This window comes from Nicotiana sylvestris, chromosome 2 (genome assembly GCF_000393655.2).
Source record: "Nicotiana sylvestris chromosome 2, ASM39365v2, whole genome shotgun sequence".
NCBI lineage: Eukaryota > Viridiplantae > Streptophyta > Magnoliopsida > Solanales > Solanaceae > Nicotiana > Nicotiana sylvestris.
The window spans coordinates 133,038,800-133,051,553 of record NC_091058.1 but is presented as its reverse complement, the minus strand read 5'-3'; the positions used below and the strand labels follow the sequence as shown (position 1 = coordinate 133,051,553).

At 40.2% G+C, this 12,754-nt stretch overlaps 1 protein-coding gene across 1 annotated transcript; it reads right to left on the bottom strand.

Annotated features, from left to right (window-relative positions):
- Positions 1–520: 520 nt before the first annotated feature.
- On the bottom strand, positions 521–1,033 carry LOC138885613 (uncharacterized). The gene has a single exon (XM_070166577.1). It carries the CDS (start codon positions 1,031–1,033, stop codon positions 521–523), a length of 513 nt encoding a protein of 170 aa, XP_070022678.1.
- Positions 1,034–12,754: the final 11,721 nt, after the last annotated feature.

Sequence of the window (12,754 nt, the reverse complement as noted above, 5' to 3'; positions counted from 1 at the left end):
GAGATACCCTGGGTAACACCTGGCTACCATAGAAATGATTTTTTCGAAAAATATGCACTTATTGATGAAATAGAGTTATTTTAGAAAACATAGTGGTATATAATATCAAGTAAATTAGATGAACTAATGACTGTGACACTTTTAGAGACATTACAGATTCTTTGCGTTAGAATTTTGAGGGTCCTTCTTAAAATTCTGGCCCAGTTTAGTAAGTGATCCTTTAGCTGTTTTGCATGTAACGAAGTTTGTTGGATCTATTCCGAAATTTTGAGAATCCTTCTCAAAAATTTTCCCCAGTTACCTTACTGATTTTTGACTATCTTACACATGATGACATCGGCTAGACTTGCTCCAGAATTTTGAAGGTCTTCCTCAAAATTCTGCCCCAGTTTCTGGTTCTGGGAAAATGAGGATTTTATTAAGATATGACCGAACCCACAGGGTTGCCTACGTATCCCCTCTTAAATGGGAATCAATTCAAGTGTAGTTCATTTACATCAAAAGAAGAAGTGTAAACAATTTAAACATAGTATCTCTTGACTACATCTAAATTGATAGGTTTTGGCCAAACTTTTCCGTCCATTTCTGCAAGTATGAGTATGCCTCCTATTAGTACCCTGTGAACCAAGCAGGGCCCTTGCCATTTAGGTGAAAACTTTCCCTTGGCTTTATCTTGATATGGGAAGATTTGCTTCAGCACCAGCTGCCTCAGTGTGAATTGGCTTGGTCTGACCCTTTTGTTGAAGGCTCTGGAAATTCTGTTATGATAAAGCTGACTATGACACACTGCACTCATTCTTTTTCCATCTATAAGGGCTAGTTGCTCATAACAACTCCTTATCCATTCTGCATCACTGAGTTTGGCTTCTTGTATGATCCTTAAAGAAGGAATTTCTACCTCGGTGGGAATGACAGCTTCGGTACCGTAAACCAGCAAAGAGGGAGTTGTCCCAGTTGATGTACGGACGGTGGTACGGTATCCCAATAAGGCGAATGGTAGCTTCTCGTGCCATTTCTTATGATTTTCTACCATTTTCCTTAGTATCTTCTTGATGTTCTTGTTGGCATCTTCTACGGCTCCATTCATTTGAGGCCTGTATGTTGTGGAGTTTTTGTGCTTGATTTTGAAAATTTCACACATGGCTTTCATCAGATCACTGTTGAGATTGGCGGCATTGTCAGTGATGATGGACTCGGGAATCCGAATCGACAAACAATACGATCCTTGACAAAATCTGCGATGACTTTCTTGGTTACAACTTTGTAAGATGCAGCCTCTACCCATTTTGTGAAGTAATCGATGGCCACAAAATGAACCTGTGCCCGTATGAAGCAGTGGGCTCGATAGGACCGATGACATCCATGCCCCAAGCAGCAAAAGGCCAAGGCGCACTTGTTGCATTGAGCTCATTTGGCCGTACCCTTATCATGTATGCATGTACTTGGCATTGGTGACGTTTCTGGACATACCAGATCCAATCTGTTTCCATAGTCATCCAAATATATCCAGCTCTGAGTATTTTCTTGGCTAGAACAAAACCGTTCATATGTGGTTTGCAGGTTCTGGCATGTATTTCCTCGAGCAATTTGGAAGCTTCTTTGGCATCAACACACCTTAATAGTCCTAGATCGGGTGTTCTCCTATACAAAATTCCTCCGCTTTGGAAGAAATTATTGGATAGTCTACGTAGTGTACATTTATGAGTATGGTTTGCCTGCTCTAGGTATTCTCCTTTCGCCAAATATTCTTTGATGTCGTGGAACCATGAGTTTCCATCCGTTTCTTCTTCAATGTGAGCACAATAAGCTCGCTGACTATGGATCTTTAATGGCATGGGATCGATGAAATTCTTATCTGGATGTTGTATCAGGGATGACAAAGTAGCCAGTGTGCTTGCGAACTTGTTCTGAATTCTTGGAACATGTTTGAATTCTATCTTCGTGAACCTCTTCATCAGTTCTTGCACATGGTATATGTATGGTAGTATCTTAGTATTTTTTGTAGCCCATTCTCCTTGAACTTGATGTACCAGAAGATCCGAATCACCAGTTACCAGCAACTCTTGTATATTCATGTTAATGGCCAAATTGAGCCCCAAGATGCAAGCCTCATATTCTACCATATTGTTGGTGCATGGAAACCTAAGCTTTGAGGATACTGGATAATGTTGACCTGTCTCTGACACCAAGATTGCTCCAATACCCACTCCTTTGAAGTTCGCAGCTCCATCAAAAAACATTCTCCAACCGTCGTAGGCTTCAGCAATGTCCTCTCCTACGAATGACACTTCTTCATCAGGAAAATACATTTTTAGTGGTTCGTATTCTCCTCCTACAGGATTTTTAGCAAGATGGTCTGCCAATGCTTGTCCTTTGACTGCCTTCTGAGTTATATAGATAATATCGAACTCACTTAGCAATATTTGCCACTTGGCTAAATTCTCGGTAGGCATAGGCTTCTGAAAGATGTACTTCAAAGGATCCATCCTTGATATGAGGTATGTGGTATAGGCACAAAAGTAATGCTTCAATTTCTGAGTTGTCCATGTCAAAGCACAATAAGTGAGTTCTAGTAGAGAGTACCGTGCTTCATAAGGTGTGAACTTCTTACTTAAGTAATATATGGCTTGCTCTTTTCTTCCCGTCTCATCATGTTGTCCCAAAACACAGCTGAAAGACCCATCTAGTACAAACAAATAGTGTAGCAAAGGTCTCCTATGTTCCGACGGGACTAGGACTTATGGCGGGGACAGGTATTCCTTAATTTTGTCAAAAGCCCTCTGACAATCTTCAGTCCAACTGGTTTCAGCGTCCTTCCTCAATATTTTGAAGATGGGTTCACATATCACTGTGGATTGTGCTATAAAGCAGCTGATGTAATTGAGGCATACCAGGAAGCTCATCACATCCTTCTTGCTTTTTGGTGGTAGTAACTCTTGGATAGCTTTAACTTTTGACGGGTCCAGCTCGATTCCTCAGCGGCTGACGGTGAATCCCAATAATTTTCCTGCAAGAACCCCAAATGCACATTTCGCGGGGTTCAGTTTTAAATTGTGCTTCCATAGCCTGTCAAAGAACTTCCTCAAGTTTTCTATATGATCTGTGGCCCTTTTGAATTTGATGATAACGTCGTCAACATATACCTCTATTTCCTTGTGTATCATATCATGGAATATGGTCGTCATGGCCCTTATATAGGTGGCCCCAATATTTTTTAGACCGAATGGCATCATTTTGTAGCAGTACACCCCCCATGGTGTAATGAAAACTGTTTTCTCTGTGTCTTCTTTGTCCATTCAAATCTGATGATAACCCGCGGAGCAATCTACAAAGGATTGGAGTTCATGCTTGGCGCAATTGTCAATCAGAATATGTATATCTGGCAGTGGGAAATCGACCTTGGGACTTGCTCTATTTAAATCCCAATAGTCAACACACACCTTGACTTTCCTGTCCTTCTTCGGAACCGGTACGATGTTGGCTAACCAGGTTAGGTACTCAACTACCCTGAGGACTTTGGCTTTGATCTGCTTAGTGACTTCTTCCTTGATTTTTAGGCTCATGTCTGGTTTGAATTTCTGAGTTTCTGCTTCACCAGCGGACAAATTGGATTGGTAGGCAACTTATGAGCCACTATAGATGTCCTCAAGCTGGTCATGTCATCATATGACCATGCAAATATATCCTCATACTCTTTCAGGAAACGAGTGTATTCTTTCTTTTCTGATGGTGACAGGTGAATACTTATGTGAGTCTCTTTAATGGTTTCAGAATCTCCCAAATTGATTGCCTCGGTTTCGTCCAAGTTGGACTTAGGTTTGTTCTCAAAATTCTCAACTTCTCTAATAACTTCCTCAGGTATCTCATCCTCTTCTTCTGAGTCACTATCCTTATGTTGCGTTGTCTCATTATATGTCTCAGTCGTTGGTTCATCAAGGTAAGAAATAGTAATACTATAGAGGAAAAATGTAAAAGATAATAATAAATACTAAATAACAATGCACTAATTAAATTTCGAAAAATATCAAAATAGGTATGACTCGATAACTCGAGCAATTATTTCAAAATAAAATGCATCTTCAAACAAAATACTGGAAATATCTTAAATGCTTAAAATAGCTTTTTAAAATAGGTCAGGCTAATTGCCAAGCTACCCAGGAACTCGATGGGCCCGGGATAGTGCGGCAGTCCAATTCTTGAGAACAACTCCCTTCTCCACGGTCTGAATGGTAAGGCCTTCTTCCTCCTCCTCCTCAACTATCACATTGCAATCCATATCCTCGTCTTCTAGAAATAGGTTCTTTAGCCGAGTTAAAGCTTCCTCCTCTGCAGATCCCCATATTGTATTGGCCTGGTAAAAGGTCTAACTCAAATGCGGCACTAGCTGCTCGAGAGGGTAATAGGGACCACGCCATGGGGGCGACCAATCATCATATTCTTGCCATGTATACTGATATCCGAGCCCGAAAGTTGTGCCATGACATTTCAACTGTATCAGTTTGGTAATGCCCTGAAGTTTTTTCCTATGACCTTTGTCGGGTTCATACCCTGACCATGCTAGTATGCTTTCTATTTGGCTACTCCACCATTTATCTTTCTCAATTATATTGACATGCTTGATGCAGTGATAAGTTTCTCCACCCAACTTTCTTCTATTCTCGATAACCGGGATAATTTGACTGGTGTAAATGGGCTTACTTCCATCTCCATGAATGATTACCTCCTGATGGTTCCATTCGAACTTCACGGCTTGGTGTAGCGTAGAAGCCACAGCTCCAGCATCATGTATCCAAGGTCGTCCTAGTAAAAGATTGTACGTAGCAGATATGTCTAATACTTGAAACTCAACATTGAACCAAGTCGGGCACATTTGTAAACAAAGGTTGATTTCCCCAATCGTGGCCCTTTGAGACCCATCAAATGCTTTCACATTCATACTCCTACCCGTATCTCATGGAAATCTTTACCCAAACTTTTCAGAGTAGTCAATGGGCAAATGTTGAGGCTTGAACTCCTATCTATTAAGACTCTGGCGATAAATTTGTCCTCAAACTGTACTGTGATGTGCAATGCCCTGTTGTGACTTAATCCTTCAGGCGGTATCATCTTCGTGAAAGGTGATCTTGTGGCTTTCCAGTACTTGCCCCACCATGTTGGCCATCTCTCCACTAATGATGTTATTAGGCACATAAGCTTTATTCAACATCTTCATCAGAGCATTCCTATGCGCCTCAGAATTTTGTAGCAACGACATGATGGATATCTGGGCGGGAGTCTTGTTCAGATGATCAACAATAAAGTATTCTCTTACCTATACTTTCTTCCAGAGATCATCTGAACCAATTTCAATGACAGGTTGTTTGGTAGCAGCTTCCTTGCTTGGTCCTCCCAAATATTCGGGTATATAGATCCTTCCAGTTCTGGTCATCCCTTGTGCAACACCAGATTCTTCCATCTTTGCTTTTACTTTTCTCCTAGCTTCGACAACGTAATCCCAAGGTATGGCGTTGCACTTGAAAGGTGGTGTGGATGCTACCGTCATAGTAAAGGGTGTAAATACTTCTACTTCAAATGGAGTGGGTGCAGTCGCAGGTGTTGTTACTTCAATTTCAAACGGGACTGATGTGGCTACTTCAACTTTGAGAGTGGTTGTATCTGTACCACAATAGGAGTGAGTGTGACTGTAGGTTTAGGGTCATCACCTTCCCAAATAAGCCCAATCGGCCCTTCAGGATCCCATTATTCATCAGTTTCTATCACATTTACTCCTTCAACCCTATGATCTGGGAGGGGGTTGTTGCGGACATTTGGTGCGTCTTCCTTTGCTTGTATGACTATGGTATCAATCAGGGTTTGAATCTTGTCTTTCAGAGTGCGACATTCATCAATAGTATGCCCTTTCATGCCAGAATGGTATGCATATATTTTATTTGGGTTAACCCACTAGGAGGAGTTTTCCATAGCAATAACAGGAATAAGGGTGACATATCCGACAACCTTCAATCTTTCATATAGCTGGTCGATGGGCGGCCTACGATCAAAATTGGATTTGGGTTTTTGATAGTTTTGACGGGTTGGAGGTGAATGGTAATAGGCTGGCTGGGTGTTATAAGTGTGATAGACAGTAGTGGGTTGGGAATATCTGGGAGGTGAAGATTGGTATGTAGGTGGAGGTATTTGGTATGTGAGTGGAGATTTTAGACCTTGGGCCACCATCACTGCCCCTACTTCTTTCTTCTTTGATATACCCCCTGACTGTAATGCTTTATTCGTAGCCTGCAATGCCTCAAAATTGGTTACCATCCCACTCTTGATACCTTCTTCAATCCTTTCCCCGAGTTTGATGATGTCGGAGAATTTGTGATTTTCGATAACCATTAACCTTTCATAGTATTGTGGATCCCTGACGAAGAATTTGTTCATCTGCTCTTCCTCTAGTGCCAGCTTGACCTTTGCAGCTTCTGACCTCCATCGAGTAGCATACTCGCAAAATATTTCTGTTGGTTTCTTCTTGAGGTTCTGTATGTAGAAGACGTCTGGTGCATTCTCTTTATTAAACCTGAATCGATCCATGAAGTCCGACGCCATGCTTACAAAATTGACCCATTTCTTGGGATTTTGACTTATGTACCAAGATAGGGCATCTCCAATGAGACTCCTCATGAACATCTTCATGCGAATCCTTTCATCTTTCCCAACTCCCATGAACTTATCATAGTAAGTTCTCAAATGTACCTTTGGGCCACCCATTCCATCAAACATCTCGAACTTAGGAGGTTTATAACCCTCTGGTAGTTCTACATCTGGCTGAATGCATAGATCCTCATAATTCAGACCTTCAATTCCTTTGCCCCCTTCAACACCCTAGTCTAGGCTTGTGATCTTCTTGAGCTCCTCCGCCATGTTCTTAATGAGTATGTCTTTTTTGGTGAATTCTGGAGTGTATGAGATTGGCTGAGTAGAGTGGGGGTAAGGTTTCCACGTATATAGGATTGTTTTGGTGGGTGCCGGGGGTTGGAGTGTAGTAGTGATCATTAGTTGCATTTTGTGGATTAGGGATAGGTTGTGGGGTATTCTGAGTAGTATGGTAAGTGGTTGTAGGTATTGAGTAGGAAGATGTTGGTGTGAAGGAAGAGTGGGCATTGGTGGAGGATTAGGATTTTGGGGAGGTGTTGCGTATTGATGGGGTGCAAGAGGGTTTTGTAGATGTTGGTTTGGTGTATTTTGAGGAGGTGCTGGTTTTTGGATATTTTGTTGGTTAAGGTCTGGAATATTTAGGGTGAGGGAGAGGTTTTCCAAGTTGCGGACCTGCTCAAGTTCCCCTTGCAATTCCAGTATTTTCTATTCCAACCGTAGGACCAAATCATTCTGGTCCGGAGTACTCCGACCGTCTGAAGTTTCAACATTTTCCACATGCGTAGCATTTTCTTTTTGGATGCCACTCATATCATCCATATTAGCTTTTCCCTTGCCTTTCGGATTACTTGGAGGAGGAGGAGGAGGGCCTCTAGATCTGGTGTGATATGTTGACGATGCCAGTATGTGCGAACCAACCTTAAGGGATGGGAATAATCAAAATAAAGAAAAAGGCAAAAGGTAAAAAAGTTAGTAAGGATTCCAAAAAGCATTTGCAGTATTTAACATGTATTGTGGGAATGTAAATTCGCGTCCTAATTTGGGGAACCTTGTTGTACCCTAGGTAGGCCTAACGATAAGTAGATTTGGAGAGATTTAATGTCGATAAATGCCTCATTTCATTAATGTAATAAATAAGACGAACCTAAAAACAACAATAAATAAATGAGTTATTAGTGGCATCTGCCTTATTACATTTGAATTCCAAAATGACTCAAAATAGATAAACCTTATCTACTTGGTCCTAGAGGGACCTTCCCCATATTTGACCCTCTTGGCTCCGTCAATTAAATTCCCCAAGTTGTGCATGTCCAGCAGCAAGTATGCCATTGCGAGGTGTCCTCCCTTATTGCCTTCTGCATTCTGACAGTCTACGACCCTTTTCCTCATCTTCCCTTCCAGTTCTATTCCAGTTCCATTAAACCCTGCTCCAAATATTCCAACCTTTCTGTCGAGCTAGTAGTCATTTCCTTTCACCTGTTAATTGACTACATGTCTAACTTGTGTTGCTACAAATGCCTGGCTTCGGACTCAAGGACTCTTTTACGCAACCTCTCATACTTCACTTGTGCTTCAGCAACCCCATCTATGACTTTGTTTCCTTGACCAATCCATGGATCGATCATTCCTGTTATGTTATCTTCTAACTATGATGGGTAGAAGTACACATGACCGGCGTGATATCGATCTGGCTCGATTGTATCCTTTTTCACAATAATCTTTAAATGCCACATGTGTTGGGCCTCACATTTGTATGGAATGGCGTCATCCTGAAAATCTGCTCTGTAACGACTCATTTTGGAGACTTGTGGTATGATTTGTTTTCTATCAGCTTGTCTCATGACCCTGATAGGATCATAGCGATGTATTCCCCTTAACCCAATCAATACCAAGTACGGAACATCCCTAGATCTGATGATGAATTCATTAGTAGGGAACCACTCGAATATCCACTGAACCTGGTCTTCGGTCAAATTGCTGAAAACCTGTGCCCATTATGTGCCATTTTCTGGTTGTGCAAATCTGCTTGGGATAAAGGTCATTCTTTTAGGATGGTGGAAAGCTATATGATCGTTCCATGGTCTCTGTGGAAACTCTTAGCGGTATTTACCCCTCTGAAGATGTTCTAACAACCAAATCTGTAGTAGCAAGTTGCAACCCACAAAATGTTTGAACCCTTCCTTGCAATGATCCAGAGCCCAGTATATGTCTGCTACAGTCATCGAAACAATAGTATAGGTTTGTCCCTTAATTCCCTCCATTAAAGCTTTGGTTACCATGGCCAACCTGGTGTGAATTCTATCCACTTGGTTTGGAAACACTATCATACCTAGAAAGCAGACGACGAATACAAAAAACCTACGATGAGTCCAACCTAGGAAAGTGATGGAGAATTCCTCATGAAAGATACGGTAAGATTTGCTGTGTTCATATCGTTCATAGAGGAAGTTGAAGGGTATGTAGGACTTCTTCAGGCACTCCAAGTCATCATTCTTTCTCAGACCCATCATCTTTAGAAACCCCCTGGTAGTGCGATTTTTCGGTACTAGTAAGCCGGGACTATCCCATGGTAATCCAACGAATCCTCATATTTCCTCCAAAATAGGAGTCATTTCTATATTGCCAAAATGGAATATAGCTCTTTCTCCGTCCCAGAACATAGTGGCAGCCTCGATCAACATGTTGTTTGGTTGGATGTCCAATAAGGAAGGTAAATTTCCAAGAACCCTTTTCACGTGACTTTTGTCGCTCGGCGAAAGGTTTTCCCACCAATCTAACAACAACGGTGGTATACTTCAGACCATGCCGAACCTGGGAACTTCGTGCCTCATTTTCTACAAAAATAAACAGAAGTAGACCTTTGCCCCCTCCAGATTCGACTATTAACGATTAACATGTTGGCATTTATCTCTCCAAATAATGCACATATCGTGGTTGTGCCCGTTAGGATTATGGAAATACCGGTGAACTTTGGACAAGGCTTTCTTAGAGGGTTATTATGCGGACAACATATTAACCCAGGCTAGGTTTGATCATGATGCATGTACGGACAACTTGAGAGGGTAAGGCACGAAATCGTCGACTGCACTGCTGATCGACTAGTTTTACCGCAAATAAGCCTTTCCAAATTTAAAGGGTGATTTTAGGAAGAGCACGGACGCTCATCAAGTGCCGCTATGGTATTAGTACGCATGAGCGAAATATGATGTTAAGCATGTATTTATGCAAAAGAAAATAACATGTTGCCAAGTATTTGCATGATGAATAATGATAGATTGTAGTATTTAATAATTGTAAAGACATTTAAGAAATAAAAACAAGGAGAGAAGTCAGTTTCCATAGTGAAAGTGATAAAAATGAATGAAGATAACATAGAAAGGGAAAGGGAAGGGGTGTGAAAGTATTAACGGAATAATAAAGACATGCTTAAAGACTAATTCACAAACAAGTTCGTTATGGTAAGAGCCTAAAGATATCCCAGCATAGTCGGCATGCTGTCGCGCCCCCTTTTTCTTACGAAATCGGGTTTCGACATTTTTGGGACAACTCCTTTTGAGAGGGTAGAGAATTGGAATTGAATAAGTCGCCACCTAATGGATTAAGGTGCGTTAGGTCACCTAGAGCAGATAACTCATATTACTAGTTTACATCACCAGAGATCGGGTAAGGGCTTGAAATTACCTTGAGGAAAAGGTGTTAGGTACCCCTTAAGGTCCACAACGGTGGGTCCTGGCCGAATTTAAATTAAGCGAATTAGTCTAAAAAGGGAAGAAAACAATTTGGACAAATACAATATTCAAATTTATTTGTAAACATGATTATAGGGGGTGGTCCTAAGTTTTTTAGCCTATAGGATCATTCCATGCAATACTTTGTAACTCCCTCAAGTCAAGGCATTACTCATAGCATTAGCGCATGGACTATCATCTCCTTACTACCGCAATTACTATCTTTAAGTTTGTTACTTAAGCGTTCTAATAGTTTCTAGCTCATTCCTTATGTGTGCACTACTCGTCCCTTATCTATACCCTGGAGGTATTAGGACCTCTATTTGGGATGGTTCTAGACCATCCTATGTTATTTAAAATGTGAAATCTAGGCGACAAACAAAAACAAATAGGACTTTCAGATAAAGAACAATCATGGGCTCACATTGACCTCCACACATAGACAACAAAAGCATGCAATTGAATCAGCAAACTTTATTAACTTTGAAATCCTATAGGCAAGATATCTATATGAGAAAATAGAGTGTAGAGACAGCTTTGTTAAGGCAAGCATTAAGACCTATTTGTTTGCCAAGTGATTTTATTCAGCATGAATCTGGGCATTCCAGGCAGCAATGTGTCACAATTATAAACCCAGAATCATTATTAAGTTCTACAGATTATTGCCTAAGTGATTGACAATAGCAAATGAATTCAGGATCGATCGACAGAATTCTAAAGGCATGATTTCTACAAGCTTGTCAATTATAGACCTATAGACATGGTTTCTAAGCGTAGCACCGCTTTTGACTTAGAGGGATAGATTTTATTCCCTTTTAAACCTATAGGCATGATTTCTAATTACTGAATTGACTTAAACCTTATAGGTATGATTTCTAAATTTGAAATTGATTTTAGTCCTATAGGCATGATATCTATTGCTGGATTGATTCAAACCCCATAGGCATGATTCTAGGTTTGAAATTGATTTTAGTCCTATAGGTAGGATATCTGTTGCTGGATTGATTTAAATCTTATAGGCATAATTTCTAGATTTGAATGGATTTGAATCCTATAGGCATGATATCTATTAACTGTGTACGGCAAAAATTAAACAGATTTCCAAGAAGGACAGTTAATTCAAACAACGAGATCCTATAGGCATGCTTGCTAATGCACATTTATTGGAAACATGTATAGATCCTATGAGCGGGATTTCTAATATACATAATTAAATGAAAATCCTATAATCAGGATTTCTAGTATGCCAGTGTAAAATATAGAAAAATTGATCATGAAGGCCCTATAGGCAGGATGTCTAACCACAGTATAGAACTCATATAGTTTTCACTTAAACGAACAGAATTGACAGCATAATTAAATCCTATAAGCAGGACTTCTACCCAGTTTTAAAAAAGATATAAGAAGAAACCCCCCAGCTTTACTAAATATCTTTGAATCTGTTATTATAAAGTTATTACATCCCAGAATAACAAACAAATTAGATAATAATAACGAGACACTATAGGGAGCCTTCATAGGCCCAAGTAAACCTGGGAACCAGGCCTTCCAACATAACAATATCATAGTGATTCCTCCACAGTCCATTTGAAATGTGTTTCTAGTGTGTCAAAGTTCCCAAGGGTCTTAGAGACCCCGGGCAATGCTCTCACTAGAACCATATATTCATAAAGTAATTCCTAAGAGATTGGAAAACCAGCCCCTAGTGTGTCAGAGTTCAAAGGAGTCTCATGTGGACCCTAGGCAGTGCTCACACTGGGGGGTTGGGAACCTAAGGGACTAAGAGTGGGGGTTTAAAATTAGTACATAAAAGGGAGAAGGGACAGGTTTTAAAAATAGTTGGATTTCAGAAGAAACATGATTCAAAACATAGAGTTGGAAGCAGAACTTCACCAAGGAAACATACAGAATTCATGCTTAAACACAGTTCAAATAAGTTGAAGTCTTGTTTAGCTAAATACTCATGCTATTACTTAAGACAATCATGGATTAATCATAGAAACAAATAGGTAGAAATGATTAAACTGGTCATACACATGAATTACACAGGCAAGACATATGAGTTAAGCAACAAAATTTACTGATTACATGTCTATAGTGTGCAAAGTTCAGAACATGTATATAATTAACAAACAGTGCATGAGACAACTTAAACCTTAGGCTAAACTATGAAAAGGATTCATATTATTCAGAATAACTTAGTCTTAAGTTAACAATGTTACTAAATGAGATCATATAATCATATAAAGGACAGAGTAATGGTAGGAATCAAAACAGACTAGTAAAGAAAAGCATAGGGAATGGAATTGCAAAGGTTAGAGCATACCAGTTAAGTAAGAAAATAAGCAAGTATGCCATAGCAGGAAAATCCCAGAATAACTTGGCCTTGG